At 60.5% G+C, this 20,978-nt stretch overlaps 2 protein-coding genes and 1 long non-coding RNA gene across 6 annotated transcripts; 1 reads left to right on the top strand and 2 right to left on the bottom strand.

Moving 5' to 3' along the window:
* Positions 1-202: 202 nt before the first annotated feature.
* On the bottom strand, positions 203-5,331 carry LOC120638050 (translation initiation factor IF-2-like). Its single transcript, XM_039910273.1, has 4 exons — positions 4,997-5,331; positions 4,436-4,554; positions 912-1,006; positions 203-490 (listed from the first exon to the last, which is right to left on the bottom strand). The coding sequence occupies exons 1-4, from the start codon at positions 5,329-5,331 to the stop codon at positions 203-205; spliced, it is 837 nt and encodes a 278-aa protein (XP_039766207.1).
* BRPF1 (bromodomain and PHD finger containing 1) lies at positions 4,691-18,020 on the top strand. Of its 4 annotated transcripts, none has more exons than XM_029050435.2 (14): positions 4,692-5,404; positions 7,722-8,351; positions 10,017-10,976; positions 11,319-11,475; positions 11,843-11,974; positions 12,341-12,487; positions 13,267-13,576; positions 13,970-14,284; positions 14,855-15,139; positions 15,454-15,601; positions 15,960-16,096; positions 16,192-16,310; positions 16,814-16,968; positions 17,093-18,020. In XM_029050435.2, the coding sequence occupies exons 2-14, from the start codon at positions 7,732-7,734 to the stop codon at positions 17,274-17,276; spliced, it is 3,669 nt and encodes a 1,222-aa protein (XP_028906268.1). In that variant the 5' UTR covers positions 4,692-5,404; positions 7,722-7,731; the 3' UTR covers positions 17,277-18,020. The 4 variants fall into 4 exon arrangements, with proteins under 4 accessions (XP_028906270.1, XP_028906268.1, XP_028906271.1 ...); XM_029050436.2 differs by having other exon boundaries at positions 5,110-5,404; positions 12,341-12,469; XM_029050437.2 differs by lacking the exon at positions 12,341-12,487 and having other exon boundaries at positions 4,691-5,404.
* On the bottom strand, positions 5,903-20,966 carry LOC114806420. The gene is made up of 7 exons (XR_003754453.2): positions 20,787-20,966; positions 16,711-16,965; positions 16,063-16,265; positions 15,460-15,800; positions 11,711-11,868; positions 11,449-11,625; positions 5,903-6,622 (listed from the first exon to the last, which is right to left on the bottom strand). It is a non-coding gene; the product is annotated as an uncharacterized LOC114806420 (long non-coding RNA).
* Between the last annotated feature and the right edge of the window lie 12 nt (positions 20,967-20,978).

The following is a 20,978-nucleotide window of genomic DNA, read 5'->3' as shown; positions in this document are numbered from 1 at the left end:
CAGCCGTCCACCTCAGGGAAGGACTAAAGCCAGGAATCCTGAAAGCCAGGGGCAGGAGAACAGCTGCACCACCCCCGAAACTGACACAGTTCCTCACTTGGGAATCAGAGGGCGGGGGAGAGAGCAGCAGAAAGCCAGCCAAGATGGAGATGAATTATGCTCCAGATGCTAAACTACTGACCACGTCCACTACCTCTGCCAGCTAACAGAAAAATGACGAGAATACCAAATGCCCGTTGGCTTTCTGTTTATCGACTGACATGAAACTGTTCAATCCGATGGAATTCGGCAGAGCTTTCAATCGCTCAACAAAACAGCGATTGACTCGACGTCCACAGTCCTCCTGGAGGAGACATAACGTAATGAACCTACGCCGAGAAGCCAAGCAGAGTGACCCGCTCTCACCGAGACGATTTTCAGCCAGCTCGACGACTGGACGCGCCTCCTCGTCTCCGGAGCCCACGTTGGATGCACCAACGATGCAGCAGATCTAGGAAGAAAAATACAACGATTTGGACTGGAGAGGCCTGACAGACTGAGAGGACACTCCCTATCATCAAATGGCTGTGCAGCCAATATGGGCCAGAAGGCTCCAGGCACACGGATGGGGAAGAAATTGAAGAAAGCAGTCCTCTCTCAGCCAGGAGGTAAACTAGATCGGCATATTGGATGGCAAATGCCGCAGCAGCCGCAAGAGGAAACCCTCAGTATGGACCGGTTTCCGGAAAATCGGAACATCCCTCAGAAGTAGAGAAGGCTCCTATTCCTCTCTTTGGCCACCACCTGGGATTTTAGACAGTTCACGGGTGTCAACTATCAATGGTATCCACTGAGCCCTTACTGCGTACAGAGCACGTATTAAGCGCTTGGGAGAGTCTGATATACCGGAGTAGGTAGACATGTTCACTAACCGTTGTGGTCTTTAAGCTGTTACGCCCGGCCCTGTAGTAAGCACTGAGGAAGACGGAAGAGAAGTTGGACGCCGGCCTTGTTCCACGCGGGGCTCCTGGTCCAAGCAGACATAGCGTAAAGCCTCACACAAAGCAGGGTGAAGATGAGCGACCCCAAAACTCCAGCATGTGTCTCCTGCCTCCAGACTGAACACTTCTCTCCCTCCCTCCCTCTCCACTCCCCTCAACCAAGAAGTCAAAGAGGTCTTCGGGGAAAACCTACAGTGGACTCTGCAGAGCCAAAGATGAAACTCTTTGCTCAGCTGTCTTGTCTCCTTGAGTTCATGACGGAGAGTCGGATAAAAGGATAAATAAAAGTTCCGCCTGGGACGGGGCAAGGCCACCTCCAGAGGGCCAGTCCAGGATGTGAGAAGAGGATTCCGGGAGATGTCATTCGGGCAGTGAGCTGCGGGGACTGGGACACTCCCAGGCCAGAGGAATTAAGGGGCCGCAGATTCTCCTGAACCAAGCGTGGTCACTGACCCGGGCCCGCAGGGGGAGTCAGACCCCTCTGCCTTTGGGCCCCATCCACATCCCCGAACCCACACACACACTCGCACACACAAGGCGGCGACAGGGGGAAAAACTCACCAGGGCAGCAGAAGTGGACAGTTTCTGGCAAGTATGATGGCCCGTTCACACGGGCTGGTTAAACGGCCTTTGAGACAATCCTGGTCTAGAAGACACCGTCCCAAGGACCCTGGAACTGTCCCTGAGGGAACAGTGGCTACTTCTCTCTTGTCTTGGTCTGGGGAGGGGGCTGTTGGGTTCTGATCTCACTTTCCTGTGTGCCAAGCACCGTAATCATCACTGCGAGAGATCACCCGGGGAGGAATTAGACATGGTTCCCGTCCCACGGGGGTGGGGAAGGGGGGGCCCACAAGCTAAGAAAGAGGAAGCTCTAGCTTAGACTTCCCCATCCCCAACCAAAAAATTGGCTCCCCTGGCACCCCCACCTCATATACAGAGGGAGAGGTCAGGAGGGTTGACCAAGCTCTCCCTAGGATGGGAGTTTGAGCCACTTCTCTCTCTCCCTCCCCTGGCTCAGAGATGTCTGAGATGTTTCAGCCCAGAGCTGCCTCTCCCTAACTTTTTTTTTAAACAGTATTTCTTAAGGGCTTACTATGTGCCAGGAGTGTACTAAACGCTGGGGTAGCTACGAGAGAATCAGGATGGACACAGTCCCGGTCCCACATGGGGCTTACAGTCTTAATTCCCATTTTACAGAGGAGGAAACCGAGGCCCGGAGAAGTTACATGACTCACCCAAGGTCAGACAGCAGGCAGGGGGCAGAGCTGGAATTAGAACCCAGGGCCTCTGACTCCCAAGACCCCCCTGCCTCTTAGGCCCATGATCTCTCTGCCAGGCCCCGCTGTTTCCTTATAGCTCTGCTCCTTTCCTTCCTCCTCCACTCTTTTCTGTGTTCCCTAAGGCCCCAAGAGAACTTGGAGATGCTGCCTGCCTCTCCCCCCCCCACCCCCTTTTCTTTTGCCCTTATTTGAGCTTGCAAAACTCCGGTGTTCTGTTCCCCAGCCCCAAGCAGACATCGACTTTCTTCTCACACACGGTCTTCCCGATTTTCATTTGCAGTCATTCGGACCATTCATTCTCTTGATTTGTGAGCGCTGCCGACTGACCGATCCTAATTGGTCTGTGGGCTGATGAATGCATTCTTTTCGATTCCAAAAGAGCAGCCTTCAAATGACCATGCCCTAGCGAGATTCGTGGACTTCCGGCCCAATAAGAGAAGGAGGTCTGACCACAGTCTGGCCACAGTCTGCCTCTGCCCAGGCAATTCTCCACAAAAAATAACGCTGAGGTCGGGGTGATGGACTCGAGGAACCCCAGGTTGAGGACAACTCCCCGCTAGTAATCATTAAAAAATAATTATGGTATTTATTAAGCACTTACTATGTGCCAGGCACTGTATGTTCCATATGGGGCAGAAACGGCCTGAAGCCTGACTAGCTTGCACCTACCCCAGTGTTCAGTACAGTGCCTGGCACAGGCTGGGGTGGATACATGCAAATCAGGTTGGACCAGGTCCCTGTCCCACGTGGGGCTCAGTCTCAATCCTATCTGACAGATGAGGTAACTGAGCCCCAGGGAAGCGAAGTGACTTGCCAAAGGTCATGCAGCAGACAAGTGGCGGAGCCGGGATTTGAACCCATGACCTTCCGACTCCCAGGCCCGGGCTCCGGCCACCACGCCACGCTGCTTCTGTGTCCGACACCACCTGGGCCACCCATTTCCTCTGACACCCCTTTCCCATTTCAGGGCCCGGTTTGCTGAAAGTGAAGAGCCTTTTTCAGATCACAGCTCCAAGCATGAGCAAGGAAGTCATGAGGAGCAGTGGGGCCCATCTCGCTGGGGGCAGGGAACGGGTCTAGCAACTCTGTTACTTCGTCCTCTTCCACGCACTTAGCAGAGTGCTCTGCACACAGGACGTGCTCAATAAATACCGCCGATCGACTGTTTGATAGTGGAAAGAGCTCGGGCCTGGGAGTCGGAGGGGAAAGCCGACATTGCCGGGATTGGAGATTTGAATAGGAATAATTGTGTTGAGCACTTACTCTGTCCCGAGCGCTATACTAAGCGCTAGGAGAGGTACGTGGCTTAGAGGAAGGAGCACGGGCTTCAGAGGTCATGGGTTCGAATCCCGCTCCGCCACCTGTCCGCTGTGTGACCTCGGGCGAGTCACTTCGCTTCTCTGTGCCTCAGTTCCCTCATCTGTAAAACGGGGATGAAGACTGTGAGTCCCACTTGGGACAAACCTCGTTACGTTATATCTGCGCCAGCGCTTGGCGCATAGTAGGCGCTTACCAAATACCGTCACTATTATTCGGAGCTAATCGGGTTGGCCCCAGGCCCCATCGCACGTGGAGCTCATTATGTAAGGGAGAGGGAGAAGAGAGGACGAACCCCCATTTTACAGATGAGGAAACCGAGGCACAGAGAAGTGAAGTGACGGGGGTAGGTCGGACGCAGCCCCCGTCCCCCATGGGGCTCACAGTCTGAGGAGGAGGAAGGGTGGGTATTGACTCCCCATTTTCCATTCGTTCATTTAAACGTATTTATTGAGCGGTTCCTATGTGCAGAGCACCGGACTAAGCGCTTGGAATGGACGATTCGGCAACAGATAGAGACCGTCCCTGCCCCGGTACGGGCTCCCAATCTCCAGACGAGGAAACCGAGGTTCACGGCCAAGTGAAGCGACGTTACACGGCCGACGAGTTGGCGGAGGGGGAAGTGGAACCCTGGTCGTCCGGCTCCCAGCTTTCCACTAGGCTACGCTGCTCCTCAGCCCAAGGTCACGAGTCGCTTATGCTTCCCACCCGCTGGGGGAAGAAGGGTTTCCTTTTGTCTGTTTTTTTGCCGGAGACTCGATCCGTTTCCTCGGCCCTTGTGAGGACCCCAGTTACCGGCCTTCCCTCCCTCCCTCCCTCCCTACTCCCCTAGCCCGTCCCGATCTCTCTAACTTTTACCTTCCAAGCGGTCCGGCTGGCCGCCTGCCTGCCTGCCTGCCTGCCTGCCTGCCTCCCTCCTCTCTTCCTTTGGCCCCTTCCCTCCGTCGTTCCAGCAGCCGTCCCCGCCCCCCGGGGCCCTCGGGCCCCTCCCCAACTTCCCAGCTAGAGGACCGGCCCCGCCCCCGCCCACTGGCCCCAAGCCCGCCTCCGGGCTCCGGGCTCGGCGCTCCGCCCCGCCGCCCCCGCCTCCCCTTCCTTTTCCGGGGCCCGGTCGCCCTTCCCTAGGTCTGGACCCCGCCCAAGCTCCGGGGAGACCGGCCGGACCACGGGGCCCCGGGGGCTCCGACCCAGACCTAGCGTGGTGATTCACGCTCGCAGATTCCCGGGCAACGGTCGGGACGCTCAAAAGAACAATGGAATGCGCGGCCGGTCCCTCCCCCTCGGCCCCGTCGTGGGAGCGGCCCTAGTTTCGGGTCGCTGCGGGCCAGCCCCGGGGCCGGGAGCAGCCAGCATATAGGGCGCCGCGGTCGGGGACCGTGACGAAAGTGCCGTTCGCAGAGGTCCCGGCGACACGTTTACTTGGCGCGGCCGCCGCCGCTGCCGCGCTGCCTCCCAGGAGCCTCTATTGTTCCGGCGGCGGCGGCGCGGCCCGGGGCCTCGGGGGGACCGGAGAGCGCGGGGCCCGGGGGGGGAGCCGACGGCCCGGCCCCTGCAGCGGGCGGAGTCGCCGGAAGCCCGGCGAGGGGGCGGCCGCCGGACCTGCAGAAAACGCCGGGAGTCCCGAAGACCGGAGGAGCGCCCCATCCCAGGGCCGGCGTCGAGAGAGCGAGTGGGCAGCGGGAGGCTGGGGGCCCCGACCGGGGAAGCCCGAGCTCCAGAGCCCGCTCAGAGCCACGGGGCCCCGGACTCTCCATCCCTTCCGCTCCTTCCCTTCGGGCCCGGGACAAGACCTGGACGCCGGCGATGACTCGGGACTTCGGGCCGTCGGTGAGTGTGTTAGACTAGGGCGGCCCCGCCGGAGGGGCGCCGGCCGGGATCAGCTCGAGGCAGGCAGAGGGCTGGCCGAGACGGCGGGCTCGCCCGCCGCCACCGAGGGCGGGCGGGCGACGGGGACGATCGCTGACGGGCCGCGCCGCCTGACAGGCTCGGCGACCCCTGCTTGGAAGGGACGGGGGAGGTCGGGGGTGAGATGGGGGCGAGCCGCTTCGGGAGCGGCCGAATGGCTCCCTGTGCCTTGGGAGAGGCGGTCGGGTCGGCCGGGAAAGGCCTCCGGGGTGGCCGCCGGCCAGGCCGTGGACGGTGCGTCCCGTCTTTGGAGAGCGGGCGACCGTACTGGGTGTTTTTCTCGGACTCGGTTTAAGTGTCCCGGGCGAGACCTTTGAGCGCAGCCTGTCCGGGGCGGGCACCGTCTCGCAATCCCCGTAGTCTCCGGAGTTTCCCGGCCCGTAATCGAAGAGGGAAGAAAGCGAGCCGGTGGCAACGGAATAATTTGGGCTCCGGCTTCTTTCGTCGTAATAAAAGGACCTTCCGTGCAACTTCCTCGATGAAAGGGATGCAAATAGATTTGATCTGATCCCGCCCACAGCCTAGCTAGAGGAATGGGAGGATTCTCCGCTTCCTCGCGTCGCCGAATGCTCCGCCCCCGGGCCGCTCCGTTGGGCGTTAGGGAGCGTTTATGTCGTCTCTGCCGTAATCTCCCCAGAGCTCGATACAGAATTTTGCACTCAGTAGATCAATAAACAGCGCCGATCGATCGGGGGATTGCCCGGTAAACGCAGCCGAAACACACCGAGGGACCTGATTCCCACAAGCTATAGGAGGCAAACTCCCGGAGGAAGAGGGGCATATCGGAGGGATGGCGTAGTGGAAAGAGTATCGGCTTCTAACCCCAGCAGTGGGGCTGGCGTGCCGTGGGACTGCGAGAAAAGGGCTCGGGGCCTCAGTTTCCCCCATCCGTAAAACGGGGGCTGAACACCTTGCCTTCCCCAACGCTCAGATGGTGAACGAGTGTGGGATTTTCGTGTAGCCGTCCCAGGCTTAGCACGGTGCCTCCCACACGGTCAGCATTTGGTAAATTCCATACCTAACTGGAGACTCGAGAGCTCCGCAGACGGGTCTGAGTGTCAGTCCGCCGTTGGCCTGCAGCTGCTGTGACGGATTGCTAGTTGGTACTGGTGAACCGGGTCCTGATCTTCCAGAGGGGCACTGCAGGGAGGGGTGGCAGGTGCTCAGAATTACCGTTTGAGCCATAGAAAGGAGCAGCTTTTATTTAAAAAAAAAACAACCCCCCCAAAAAGGAGCCGTAACCTGACAGGAAGTGACTGTGACCGTGTTGAATTTGCGGTCTGCCTGCCCGTACTCAGTGGAGGCCAGAACACCTTGGGTCTGCGACAACTCATCCTGCTTGCTGGGGGGACGGCCGAGGGACGGTGACGACAGCCTAGCCTCTGGTCGGCCCCAGGCATCAGGGAAGTCGGGGTGGCGCTGCCCAGAGGAGTGTGAGCCCCAGGGGTTTGGGAGCGTGGGTATAGTAGGGTGATGTCGCTCTTTGGCTCAAGTGTGGGTCGCTTTCCTTGGAGCCCCCAGCCTGGGGTCCTAATTGTGGTGGGGGGGGGGAGGGAAGGGGGGGCCTGGAGGAAACTCCCCGGAAGGAAGGGTGTTGGGACTCTTTGTTTTCAATGGCAGAGCCCAAGCTCCAATGCTAAACCACCTACCAGTCACAGTTAAAGCTCCGAACAGTAAAATTCGCTTTTCCCCAGGAGTGTGCGATGTCAGGGTCGCCGTTGTTCTGGGAATCAGTCTGCACTGAGCACCTAGCCAGGCTTCAAGCTGGGGGCATTAATGTCTGCGCTGCAACCGCTCGCCGTTCGCCTCCGAGCGAGTCGTTTCCTTCTCTGGGCTCCACTTTCCCCTTCCGGAAAGGGTATAGGAGATTCCCGGCCCGTTCTCCGGCAAGCCGCACGGACGGACGGACGGACGGTTGCCCGATGAAGCGATGCCCCAGCAGGGAGCTCGGGGGGCTTGGCACACCCCTTGGGGGATGGGGGGATTGGCTCGTCGATCTCAGCTCCCGAAGCTGCAGGGCGCGGGAAACCGATGGAGACGGTCGGCGGCGGCAACGGCCGCCAGTGGGGATCTGTCCGGGGAGAGGTCCTGAAGGTTCAGGGAAGAGGGGGTGGCTGGAAACTGAGGCCAGGGGAGGCTTGGCACCAACTGTCCTGCGTTGAGGCTTCCGATCCCCGTGGTGAAGCTGGGACACCTCCAAGGCCCAGCAGTGCCCTAACGGCTGCTCTTTGAGTTCCAGATGTGACAGAATGGGGGTGGACTTCGACGTGAAGACTTTTTGCCACAACCTGCGGGCCACCAAGCCCCCCTATGAGTGCCCGGTGGAGACCTGCCGCAAAATCTACAAGAGTTACAGTGGCATCGAGTATCACCTCTACCACTACGACCATGACAACCCACCCCCGCCCCAACAGACGCCCATCCGGAAGCACAAGAAGAAGGGACGCCAGTCACGCTCGGCCAACAAACAGTCGCCCAGCCCCTCGGAGATCTCGCAGTCCCCAGGCCACGAGGTAATGACCTACGCCCAAGCTCAGCGCATGGTGGAGGTGGACTTGCACGGCCGGGTGCACCGCATCAGCATCTTCGACAACCTGGACGTGGTGTCGGAGGACGAGGAGGCTCCCGAGGAGGTGCCCGAGAACGGCAGCAACAAGGAGAACACCGAGACGCCCACGGCCACCCCCAAGGTGGGCAAGCACAAGAACAAGGAGAAGCGCAAGGACTCCAATCATCACCACCATCACCACCATCACCACCACCACCACAATGCTTCAGCTGGCACTACCCCAAAGCTCCCTGAGGTGGTGTACCGGGAGCTAGAGCAGGACACTCCAGACGCCCCACCGCGTCCAACCTCTTACTATCGGTAAGGCTAGGCCTCCTTCGATCAGTCAGTCGGCCCATGGTATTTGTTGAGCGCTTACTGCGTGCAGAGCACTGGACTGAGCACTTGGGAAAGAGCACAGTTACCACAGAGTTGGTAGGCGCCCGTCCCCTACCCACAACGAGCTCCAGTCTAGAGGGGGAGACCAACGTTAATGGAAATAAAAAAAGAGAATGGATGCGTATGTGCTCCCCTCCCCTGGCCACCTCCCTCATCCTTTGATCTCTTGATACTCCTACAGTTGAGTGGGATGGGAGCATGTCGGCGGCCTGGATTCACAAGGAGGGACAGAAAGGGGCTTGGGGGAAGAGGAAAGACCCACGGGGACGGCGTGTTGGTCGGCGTCAGTTCTGTCCCAACAAGTATTTCTCTGCACATGCAGAAATAGGGTGTGGAACCCGGTTCTCGTGGGCCTTGGTTGCCATTCGTTTGAGGGCCTTCCTCCCCAGGTGCCTGTTGCCTTTGATACCTTTCCTGGTTGGGTTTGTGTTTTTTTCCTCCCCGGTTCTCACATTGCTCCTTCCCTTTCTGGCTGTCCCGGCCTCCTTCTTCTATTCCTCCTCTCCCCTGCCCTCAAAGACCGTTATCCCCCCCTCCCTCCCTTCCACATCCCTTTCAAGGCTGGGTGACTGGCAGCCTTCCACACAGTGGGAGAAACGAGATTGCACGTCCCCAGCCCAGATTCTACCGCCCAGGCTCCTCTTCGTTGTCTTTTGACCCTCAGAGCCTCTCTCTGGAGAGCAGGAGCTGAGGCAAAGCTCAAGACACGGTCCCTTGAACTTGCAGCTAGGGAGCCTTGTTCTGGGCCGGGACCTCTGGGGCGAGTAGCCGAAGAGGAGGAGGTGGTGGGAGGTTTGCTCTGGGTCGGCGCATCTGGTTGTTCCTGTTCTACAACTTCCTTCTGGCCCGACGCAGCAACCAGTTGACCCTCCTACTGACTGGACTGGATCAGGAATGCAGGTGCCACCAACTTCCCCATCTCAGTGGGTATTTAGCAGTAGCTCTTTTAATGAATGGTGGCATTTGTTAAGCGTCGACTGTGGGCCAAGCACTGTTCTAAGCGCCGGGGTAGATACAGGGTGATCAGGTTGGACACAGTCCCCGTCTCACATGGGGCTCACGCTCTTACTCCCCATTTTGCAGATGAGGTAACTGAGGCACAGAGAAGTTAAGTGCCTTGCCGGAGGTCACGCAGTAGACAAACGCTGACTGTACTCCACACTGGGGTAGCTAGAGACAAGGTAATCAGGTCAGACACAGTCCTTGTCCCACATGGGGCTTGGAGGAGGAGGAGAAGAAGAAGGGAGAACAGAAATATTCACCCCCATTTTACAGGGGAGGAAACTAGGGCCCAGAGAAGTGAAGCGACCGGCCCAAGGCCACGCGGCAGGCACGTGGTGGAGCCGGGATTAGAACCAAGGTCCCCTGGCTCCCAGGCCTGTGGTCTTTCCACTAGGCCGCGCTGCTGCTTCTCTCCCCTCCCCACCCTCCCAGCCCCGGGTAGAAAAAAACCCCCAAAACCCCCTCAGCCCGCAGCCTTCCTGTCTTCGGCGGCGTTTCCCTTCCTCGGGGACTGAGAGGAACACTCCCAGTTCCAGTGCTGGGGAGGCGGGGGCGGCCACGGAATGGCACCATGCTGCCTTTCAGGTACATTGAGAAGTCAGCCGAGGAGCTGGACGAGGAAGTGGAGTATGACATGGATGAGGAGGACTACATTTGGCTGGACATCATGAACGAGCGTCGGAAGACCGAAGGGGTGAGTCCCATCCCCCAGGAGGTCTTTGAGTACCTGATGGACCGGCTCGAGAAGGAGTCGTACTTCGAGAGCCACAACAAAGGGGACCCGAGCACCCTGGTGGACGAAGATGCCGTGTGCTGCATCTGCAACGACGGCGAGTGCCAGAACAGCAACGTCATCCTCTTCTGCGACATGTGCAACCTGGCCGTTCACCAGGAGTGCTATGGCGTCCCTTACATCCCCGAGGGCCAGTGGCTCTGCCGCCGCTGTCTGCAGTCCCCTTCCCGGGCTGTGGACTGCGCCCTCTGCCCCAACAAAGGGGGCGCCTTCAAGCAGACCGACGACGGGCGCTGGGCCCACGTGGTGTGTGCCCTGTGGATCCCCGAGGTCTGCTTTGCCAACACCGTGTTCCTGGAGCCCATCGACAGCATCGAGCACATCCCTCCCGCCCGCTGGAAACTGACTTGTTACATCTGTAAGCAGCGGGGTTCGGGGGCCTGCATCCAGTGCCACAAGGCCAACTGCTACACCGCCTTCCACGTGACCTGTGCCCAGCAGGCCGGCCTCTACATGAAGATGGAGCCCGTCCGAGAAACCGGCGCCAACGGCACCTCTTTCAGCGTGCGCAAGACAGCCTACTGTGACATCCACACCCCGCCCGGCTCCGTGCGCCGTCTGCCCGCCCTCTCCCACAGCGAGGGAGAGGAGGAGGAGGAAGAGGAGGAAGAGGAGGGCAAGGGCTGGAGCTCGGAGAAGGTGAAGAAGGCCAAGGCCAAGTCGAGGATCAAAATGAAGAAAGCCCGGAAGATCCTGGCCGAAAAGCGAGCCGCGGCCCCCGTGGTGTCGGTGCCCTGCATCCCCCCTCACAGGTGAGGCCTGTGTCCTCAACCGGTCCCTCACGCCTCTCCCCCACCCCGGGCCTCACGCCTGGCCGGGGAGGGGCTCGGGGCTGCGGGTCGGAGGCCGGCTTCCCACCGGCCGTGGCCCCGGGAGAAGGGTCCCTTCGGACTCCGGGAGGTGACGGTGACCGGCCCTGAGGAAGACGGGGGCCTCTCTCCCTTGCTCTTCCCTCCCTGCCCTGGAGAAGGCTTAGCCCAGGGATACTGCTGGCAGGTGAGGGTCGGGGGCCTCTAGGCGGGGCATCTGGTGGAAAGTGGGGCTTGTCTGACACTGGTGGGGGGGGGTGGGGGTGGCGGTGTCCCTGTCCTCAGGCTCAGCAAGATCACCAACCGCTTAACTATCCAGAGGAAGAGCCAGTTCATGCAGCGGCTACACAGTTACTGGACGCTGAAGCGGCAGTCCCGGAACGGGGTGCCCCTGTTGCGCCGCCTGCAGACCCACCTCCAATCCCAGAGGAACTGCGACCAGGTTGGGCACGGCAGCTGCCTTGGCAGGGACAGAAGCGGGACCCCAGAATCTCTGTGGTGCGGGCGCCTGGGGTGGTTGAAGCTGGGGCTTGTTCATTTAAGACTGGAACAGGGTGGGCAGCAGTTCCAAGGCACTTGAAGGACGTGAAACCTGGAGGAGAATTAGTCCTCGGCCCCTCCCCTCCTCCCCCCCACCTTTGCTGGCCCAGGCTGTGATTTCCTCCTCCCCCCAGTACCTTAAAGTCTTGTCAGGCTGAGGGAGGCCACCTGATCTTCCGTGTTTCTCTCTCTCTCGTCTCTCTCTTACCACGCTCGTTGCATGTCCTCGCTCTCCTACCCATCCTGTGGTTTCTCTGTTGCTTCTCCAGCGCGATTCCGAGGACAAAAACTGGGCCTTGAAAGAACAGCTGAAATCATGGCAGCGTCTCCGTCACGACCTGGAGCGAGCCCGGCTGTTGGTGGAACTTATCCGCAAGCGGGAGAAACTCAAGAGAGAGACGGTAACTGCTGACCGGCCCCCTTTGGCTCTCCCGCCGCTCCGGGTCTGGCTTGGGCCGGTCTCTGCTCTTGGTGCCCTGCGGCCGGGTCCGTTTGATCCCCCCCCTCCCACCCACCCCCCCAGGTTCAGGTTTCGAGCCAGGTCCCTGCGGGAGCCAGGGAACCACGTCTTTCACTCTCTCCCTGATCGGCTCCGTGAGCCCGGCGGGGGGAGAGGAATCGACGGGCTCAGGCCAGCTCCAGGGTGCTCCTCCACCCTGAAATCTCCAAGTCGCCTGCCAGCTCCCGAGCTCCTGGGTCCTGGGGAGAACTGCCCTATCGCTTAGGACGGTAGGGGGGCCCGGCTGATTGGGGGCCCCTGGTTTCAGATTAAGGTGCAGCAGGTGGCCCTGGAGATGCAGCTGACTCCCTTCCTCATCCTCCTTCGCAAGACCCTGGAGCAGCTCCAGGAGAAGGACACAGGCAACATATTCAGCGAGCCAGTCCCTCTGTCTGAGGTAACAGAAATCTACGAAGTAAGAACCCCTTCCCGCCCCCCCTTGGTTTCTCCTTCAGCTCGAATCCAATCCCCACTCAGTTCAGTGTCGGCCTCGCACCTCCGTCACGTAAAGGAGCGGCGTCTCGGAGGTCTCTGGGTGGCAGGGTCGAGAACCGGCCCAGGGACCTCTCCTCTCGGGAGCAGAGGAAGGGCTGAATGGGCCTTGCGGGGGGTGGTCCACTGGAGCTGAGAGGTTCAGCTGGTTCTCTCTCATTCCTACCACACTCCACTTTAGTCAGTCAGTCAGTCAAGCGTAGTGAGGCGGCGGGCCCCTTAGGGACCCCGACCCGGGCCTCTGCAAGTTCTGGAGCCATTTGCTCAGGGTCCTAGTTTCTCTAAGCACTCAGGAACAGGGTGAGTAAGGATCTAGTCCTGCCCAACAGTGGCTCGAGGGCCCGGGAATAACAAGGATTCCAAGGAGGTGGCAGATTCTAGAGGGGCAGCCTGGTGGCGAGGCAATCAGGAGTGGCTCGTCGTCGCTCTCTCTCCGGGGGCTGGGGCCTGGGGAGGATGACCCCTTTACGTGCCACTACAAAGGCCTGGATTCCTGACCTCTGCCGTCTTGATGTCTGCCGTCCCCAAAAGGGCCCAGTGAAGAGCGTGGGGCCAGGCGCTCCGGCCTCCCGGTCCAGTCCGAGGAGACCCTCGTCTGGGACCCAGCAGGGAAGCTGGTTCCTCTGATGGCTGTTTTCTTGGAGCAGGGACCCAGGGACCGTGACCTTGTCGCTCAGCACCCACCTTGCCCTTCCCCCACAGGTTCCCGACTACCTCGACCACATCAAGAAGCCAATGGACTTTTACACCATGAAGCAGAACCTGGAGGCTTATCGCTACCTGAACTTTGATGAGTTTGAGGAGGACTTTAACCTGATTGTCAGCAACTGCCTCAAGTACAATGCCAAGGATACCATCTTCTATCGGGCGGCAGTGCGGTTGCGGGAGCAGGGGGGAGCTGTGCTGCGCCAGGCCCGCCGCCAGGCTGACAAGATGGGCATTGACTTCGAGACAGGCATGCACTTCCCCCACTGCCTTCCCGGCGACGAGGCCCTGCTCCATGCTGAGGACGGTGGGTGATGTGCTATGTTCCCCACACGTAGGCCAGGCTGCTGCTAGGTGTGCTTTCCCTGACCTTCCCGCTCTAGGGGCAGCTGCACCGACTGGGGAGAGGCTTCCCAGGAATGCCCCCCCCAGAGATCAGTGCTCGCTCTGCTGGTGGTGGCTGGCCTCGTCTAGCTCAGAGCTGACATTTCCCTGGCCACCGCCTCCTGCTGGGTTTGCCTGTGGGGGGTCGGGGGTGTTGTGGGGGGGAAGGTAGGAGGTAGGGCGGAGGGAGGGCTTGGCTCTGGTCTCATCGCCCTGGGGTTATGGAGTCTTTTGAGGGCTGTCCCCCCGCCCTGACCTCCCGCCCCCCCCCCACCCCAACCCTCACCCCACCCCTCCCACCCCACCCCCACCCCAGAGGAAGAGCGGCTGCTGCTGTCGGAGAACCAGAAACACCTCCCGCTGGAGGAGCAGCTGAAGCTCCTGCTGGAGCGGCTGGACGAGGTGAACACCGGCAAACAGAGCGTCAGCCGCTCTCGCCACGCCAAGATGATCAAGAAAGAGATGACCATGCTGCGCAGGAAGCTAGCCCACCAGCGGGAGACCAGCCGGGACGGGCTGGAGCGGCATGGCTCAGCGGGGAGGGGCACCCTGAAGTATCACACCCCCTGCGAAAAGGATGGACAGACGGACAGTGCAGCAGAGGAGAGCAGCAGCCAGGAGACGGGCAAAGGTCTGGGGGTCCACGGGGCTGGGGCCTGGGCTCTGGCCTCAGAGCCACGAGACAGGGGCTGGCCGGCTGGTTCCCCAGCGGCCCCCGGCTCCGGAGCGAATAGCGACTCTGGCTCTTATCTGCTGGCAGCAGCTTCTCCTCTGGAGGGAGCCGGAGACCCACGGCTCGGGCGCAGCAGCCCCAGGCCCCGCAGCAGGGCCTCCCACACCTACCCCACTCTCCGGGGGCCTGTCAGACGCCCCTCTGACTGCCTGCGGCTGCAGGAGGGCAAAGTTCCCTCGAGTAGCAGGGCTCCTGCACGGCTCTCGGCGGGGCCGGGCAAGAAGCGGCCAGCCCTAGGCTCTCCTCTTCTACCCCCCCCCCCCCGCCCCCAACACAAAAAGCAGGGATTTTGGAGGGGGATCCCTCTCCCGCCCCTGGGACTTCCTCCTCTTCCTGGGTCCTGGTCTGGGGCCCCTGCTCCTCCCTTCCCTCTCTCCTCCCCCTCCCCCCCGCTTCCAGAAGCATGAACCCAGCCATCACATATGCCCCACTGGCTGCAACCCACGCTCCTTTCTGTCTCCCCTCCAGGTCTGGGCCCCAATTCATCCTCAACCCCGGCACATGAGGTTGGCAGAAGGACCTCTGTCCTGTTTTCCAAGAAAAACCCCAAGACAGCCGGACCTCCCAAGCGTCCAGGACGGCCCCCCAAGAACCGGGATGGCCAGCTCGCCCCCGGCCATGGAAACAGCCCCGTGGGGCCCCCCCAGCTCCCCGTCATGGGGTCCCAGCGACAGCGTAAGAGGGGGAGGAGCCCCCGGCCCAGTTCAAGCTCCGACAGTGACAGCGACAAGTCCACTGAGGACCCCCCAATGGGTGAGCCCCGACCGCATCACCCCCTCGGCATTCCCAGCCCTCCGACCCTAGCTGCCCCCATTTGTGGAGCCTCCTCTCCCTCTGCCTCATCTAGGGGCAGCGGAGCCTTTGCTCTCCCAATTTATTTCAGTGCAGAGGAGACACGGCAGAAGGAAGGGTTTCGGGGTGCCTCAGGGGCAGCTCCTGCCGCCACCCGGAAAGACGCCTGGCCAGGACAGAGGGCGGGGACAGGCCCAGATCTGCTCATTCCCCTCCCTGAACTCATCTTCCGTGGACCCCTCCCTACGCCAACCCACCACCCTCCCACCCTGTAGACTTACCGGCCAACGGCTTCAGCACGGGGAACCAGCCTGTGAAGAAGAGTTTCCTGGTGTACCGCAACGACTGCAGCTTGCCCCGCAGCAGCTCTGACTCTGAGTCCAGCAGCAGCAGTAGCAGCAGCGCCGCCTCAGACCGCACCAGGTACGCGAGGTGCCCCCCGGCACCCCCCCCGAGGCTCGGGGAGGTTAATTGCGTGGGGCGGAAGCTGAGGTCACAGGCCATTTTGCTGGGCGCTGCGGGAGTGGGATGAGGGCGGGGGCTGCCGCCCCAGGTCTCCACTGCAGAAACTCCAGTCGGACAGAGGAGCGAGGCCGGGCTCCTGTCGTGGCGACGTGCTCTCCTGGATCCAGGGGGCGGCGGGGGAGGAGAGGGGGAAGAGAGCGTGGACTCTCGAGGACCCAGACTGCACCGTTTGCCGCGTTCCCCTCTCCCAATACGGTCCCAGGAGGGGGTGAATCTTCGCGACGGCAGGGCTGAATTCCCACCCCTGTCTCCACAGCACCACACCCTCCAAGCAGGGCCGGGGCAAACCCTCCTTCTCCCGGGGGGCCTTCCCGGAGGACAGCAGCGAGGACACCTCGGGCACGGAGAATGAATCTTACTCTGTGGGCGCTGGGCGCGGAGTGGGGCACGGCAGTAAGTATCGAGCCTGGGTACGGGGGTGCCCGGGGAGGCTCCGGTTTTGACCGGGCCCCCTGACTCCCGACTCTCCTTCATCTCCTTCCCCGCAGTGGTGAGAAAAAGTCTGGGCCGGGGCGCTGGCTGGCTGTCAGAGGATGAGGACTCCCCGCTGGATGCCCTGGACCTGGTGTGGGCGAAGTGTCGGGGATACCCCTCGTACCCAGCGCTGGTAGGGCCTTGCTCCTCCCGCCTCTGTCCGCACCTCCCGTCCCCGCCCCAAACCAGCCCCGGCTGCGGGGGCAGGAAATTGGCCCAGAATCCAAACCTGAGGTTGACAGACAAGGTCTGCTCCTCGGGGCCAGAGGGGGCCTGGTCAGTGCGAGGGCTTCTCAACAGACAGAAAGACCAATGGACAGACACGGTCCCCGGACCAGCCTCCTCGATCTTAATGTGGTGTCCATTTCCACCCTTAAGCATCACCACCTGAGAGGCCCCAACGGTTCGCTCTCTTTGGCTCTCCTGCTCCCTCCCAGCAGTCAAAGCTGCCCAGCCAGGCGGTTGCAGGGGGCAGGGCCCGGCCCCCGGCCTGTGTGTGTCGCCAGTGGGCCTCACAGTCACGCAGGTGGTACCTGTGATCAGGGAGTTCTCCTTGGCTGCAGAGTACAATCAGATGCCTGAGTCCTGGGCGGGGGTTCGGGGGAAACCGGGCTGAGCTGTGCCCCAATCTGTCAGATCATTGACCCGAAGATGCCACGGGAGGGCATGTTTCATCACGGGGTGCCTATTCCGGTGCCCCCACTGGAGGTGTTGAAGCTTGGGGAACAGATGACCCAGGAAGCCCGGGAGCACCTCTACCTCGTCCTCTTCTTTGACAACAAGCGAACCTGGTGAGAGGGCAGAGAGAGCGGGTCGCGGCGGGGGATGGGGGCGGGCGGGCTGGGCCTCCCCTTGAGGCTCCACAGCCACCTCTCCCTTGTCTCCCGGTGAGCGTTTCTCTGTCCCTCTCCGTAGGCAGTGGCTCCCCCGGACCAAGTTGGTACCGCTGGGTGTCAACCAGGACTTGGACAAAGAGAAGATGCTGGAAGGTCGCAAGTCCAACATCCGCAAATCAGTGCAAATCGCCTATCACCGGGCCCTGCAGCACCGCAGCAAGGTCCAAGGCGAGCAGAGCAGTGAGACCAGTGATAGTGACTAGTGCTGCCAGGTGCAGCGTGCCGCCACCACTCCCCGTCCTGCCCCCCCACCCCCCCACACACACACTCCCTCCCTTCCCCTCCCCATTTCAGGACTGCGCTCTCAGCCTCAACACTGACTCATCGCTGGCCTCGGCCAGTCTCAGGGGAAGCTGGGCAGGGAGCCCTGCTCTGGGTGCAGCTGGACTGTACGGGACACTCCATAGGATTAGGGCCCAGAGCTGCCCCTGACGGAGGAGAGGGGACCCACCCCAAAAGTGGGGGAGGGTGTCTCCCAGCCCCGCAGGGGGTGCAGGCGGGCCCTGACCAGGGACCACTTTCCCTGGGCCCGGACTCGCCCCGCGGCGAGATTTGCGATGGGCATTGCAGTCGCTGTTTTAGGCATCTAGTGGCTTGACGCACCGGCAGGTGAGGCAAATCACTAGATCCCGCCCCATAGGGGGAGTTTTTAATCGTCACCAGGCCTTGCATAGGAACGCCGGTGGGGGGCACGGGCCGGGCGTGCCTGGGCTCCCCTCGGTTGCTGTATATACTGTAACTAGTGGAGAATTTAAATTATTCTCATTTGTAACCGCGTTTCCACGTCGCATAAGGATCATTTGGTACTAAACAGAGTCTGGGGTCCGTCCCCATTCCCTCCTCCTTCCCCATAGCCCCTACCCCTCAAATTGATTTGTATTTATTGCGGAGGAAGGAAATATATTGATTCTTAGAGAATAAAGTCTATTTGGAATCAGTGGATCCTGCCTTGGCTGGAAGAGTGGAAATGGACTTAAGTGGCCACTTTCCACCCCAGGCTCACATTCTGTAATCCAGCCACAAAGGCACCAGTGCCGTGGGAGGGGGGAGGGGGGAAGGGGTGACGGGGGCTGGCCGGAAGCTGGAGCGGCAAGTGGGATCTGGGCCCCAGGTCTCCCCTTACCCTAGCCTTTGGCAGGGAACGATTGCTTGCCTTGGGTGCCTGTCTGCATGTTTTCCTCCCCACCCCCCACCCGTGACTGTCTGCTCTCCCCTCCCCTATCCCAGTGTGTCTCTGTCCCCCTCCTTGGCTCCCACAGCCCACCCCGTAGCAGGACCGGGAGGAAGAACGGTCTTTGTGGAGCACTTCCTATGAGCCGAGCACCGGCCTGAGCACTGGGGCGAACAGAAAATGAACTCGGTTACGGTCCCGGTTCCAGAAGGGGCTTACGATGTACGTGGTGGGGGGGGGGGGAGCGTGGACACCTAGAAAAGAAGTATAAGTTAAAGATAAGCCACAGACAGTGGAAGAATTTGAAATACAAGAAGCAATAGCCAAGGGAACAGCTAGGGCGACAGACACAGTCCTTGGAACGGGGAAGTCCAGGTGCTCTTCCCTGCTCCACGTAGTCCTTGGTTTCAAACCACTGCAGCCTTCCTGATGTTCCAACATTTATAAAAGGCTCTGATCCTGCCGGTCCTGGCTAGTCCTGTTCTCTGGTGGGGGTCTGGGCTCCCTTGACGACAGAGCACAACAATGGGTTTGGTGGACTTTGCAGGGGGGGGGGGGGGGGGGGAGAACAGATATCTCAACTTCGGGGGTGTGCGTGTGCTTGCGCATGTTCTCTGGCCCCGTGTCTGTGTCTCTTCCCCCCTCCATCCCCCAGCTGTGCCCTAAGCTCTCCCCCGTGATCAAAATAAAAAGTAGGCACCCCTGAATGCAGCTGCTTTGCAGACAGCTGATTGGCTGCTCATGCGGCCCAATTTTCTTCAGATCGGTTAACGCCGGCATCCTCCCAAAACCCACAGCCACGCCACGGTGTAGGCTTTGGCTCCTTGCTCTCTTTCAGCTCTCGCTTTGTTGCTAAATCCTGATGGTTTTTCCTCTGTATTTCCTGGATCCACCCCTTCCTATCCATCCAAATGGCCAACACCCTGTTCTGGGCCCTTGTTACATTCCAGCTAGATTATACTATCAGCTCCTCACTGGTGTCCTCACCCCCAGTTAACACGCCACTCAAATACCTGAATCCCCTTCCTAAAACCGCCATCCCGCACATCTCCCCGTTCCTCAGAAGCCTTCGACGACGGTCACCTTGTCCTCTCTGCATCGAGCGGAAACTCCTGCCCCATCGCTTTTCCCGCTACAACTCGGTTTCCGTTCTTCCTACCTCCCAAGATAACCCCCTCGCTCGACCTCTTTCCGAAGCCTCCCGCCCTGCTCCTTGCCCGGGTTCTTTGCTCAACCCCTCGCTCCTGCCCTTCCTCCGGCCTGGAACTCCCTCCTCCATATTCGCCAGACCGCGGCCCCTCCCCCAAATCCCACCTCCTCCAGGAGGCTTTCCCTAATTGTTTTTTTTTCTTCCCCGAGTCATAACCTGCCAGCTGCCATCTCTGTACTTGTATACTCACAGCCACTGCAGCACTTTTGTGAATAATTTCCAACTATCTGTAAACGATTTTGTTGGTCTCCCTCCCCACCCCGCTAGATTGTAAGCCTCTCGAGGGCATGGATTATGTCTCCAACCTCTATTGTACACTCCCAAGTGCTAAGTATGGTACTCTGCACACCTTAGGCCTCAATAAATACTATGGATCGGTAGGTGTGGTGGATGGGTGAAAAAGCAGCGTGGCTCAGTGGAAAGAGCACAGGCTTTGGAGTCAGAGTTCATGGGTTCGAATCCCGGCTCGGCCACTTGTCAGCTGTGTGACTTTGGGCAAGTCACTTAACTTCTCGGTGCCTCAGTTACCTCATCTGTCAAATGGGGATTAAGACTGTGAGCCCCACGTGGGACAACCTGATTCCCCTGTGTCTACCCCAGCGCTTAGAACAGTGCTCTGCACATAGTAAGCGCTTAACAAATACCAACATTATTATTATTATTATGGGTGAGCAGGGCCGGGATGAGCCCGGGGGCTCCCGGTTGCTTTCTAACGGTTGTAACTCCCTGTTTTCGTGCAGTGGTGAAGACAGACCAGACACTCCACGCCCCTTTCCTCACGCTGCCCCAACGGCAGCTCGATGACCTCTTCCTCCCCCACCCCGCTGTCAAAGCCACTAGGACCGGGCGAGAGGGAGTGACGGTTTCTCGCCCCCGCCCCCCGCTCTCGCCTTGTCCGACAACTACCCCTCAAACTCTAGCTGGGCCTCTCCGGCCTTCCCTCAGGGGAGGGGGAAAGAAAGGAACCGCTTAACAGGAGAGGGAGGGCGTGGTTTAGTGGCGAGAGCCCGGGCTTGGGAGGCGGGGGCCGTGAGTTCTAATCCCCGCTCCGCCACTCCCCCGCTGCGTCAGTCAGTCACCTCGGCTGCAAAATGGGAATTAAGAGGGTGGGCCGACCTGACGACCTCTCCTCCGCCCCGGCGCTTAAAACAGTGCTCTGCACGTCGTGAGCGCTTGACAGATGCCAGAATAAATCACGAAGGGATTTATTAAATGTCCAGCGGGTTCTCGTAGCCCGGTGAGGCGGCGCTACGAGTGGGGCTCTCCCTTCCCCGAGACCCTTGGGACTGAAGCCGGGTGGGTGGGTGGGGGCCCCTCCGCCGCACCCCAGACCTGAATCCATCCCCTCTCCGGGCCCCAGCTTTCCGAGCGGAACTGTTTTCCTCTCTGACGGGGTTCTTCGAGAAGGCCGCCTTTCTCTCCAACTTCCCCTCGGTCGCCGACGGCGGTTAATGGAGGCCCCCGACGGCGGGATGGTCCCCCGCCCCCCGCCCTTTCCTTCCGCCAGTTGGGGGGAGGGGGCGG

The sequence above is a fragment of the Ornithorhynchus anatinus genome, chromosome X1, assembly GCF_004115215.2.
Source record: "Ornithorhynchus anatinus isolate Pmale09 chromosome X1, mOrnAna1.pri.v4, whole genome shotgun sequence".
Lineage (NCBI taxonomy): Eukaryota > Metazoa > Chordata > Mammalia > Monotremata > Ornithorhynchidae > Ornithorhynchus > Ornithorhynchus anatinus.
Note: the sequence above shows the minus strand (reverse complement) of the source record. Positions and strands in the feature narration are given on the sequence as shown.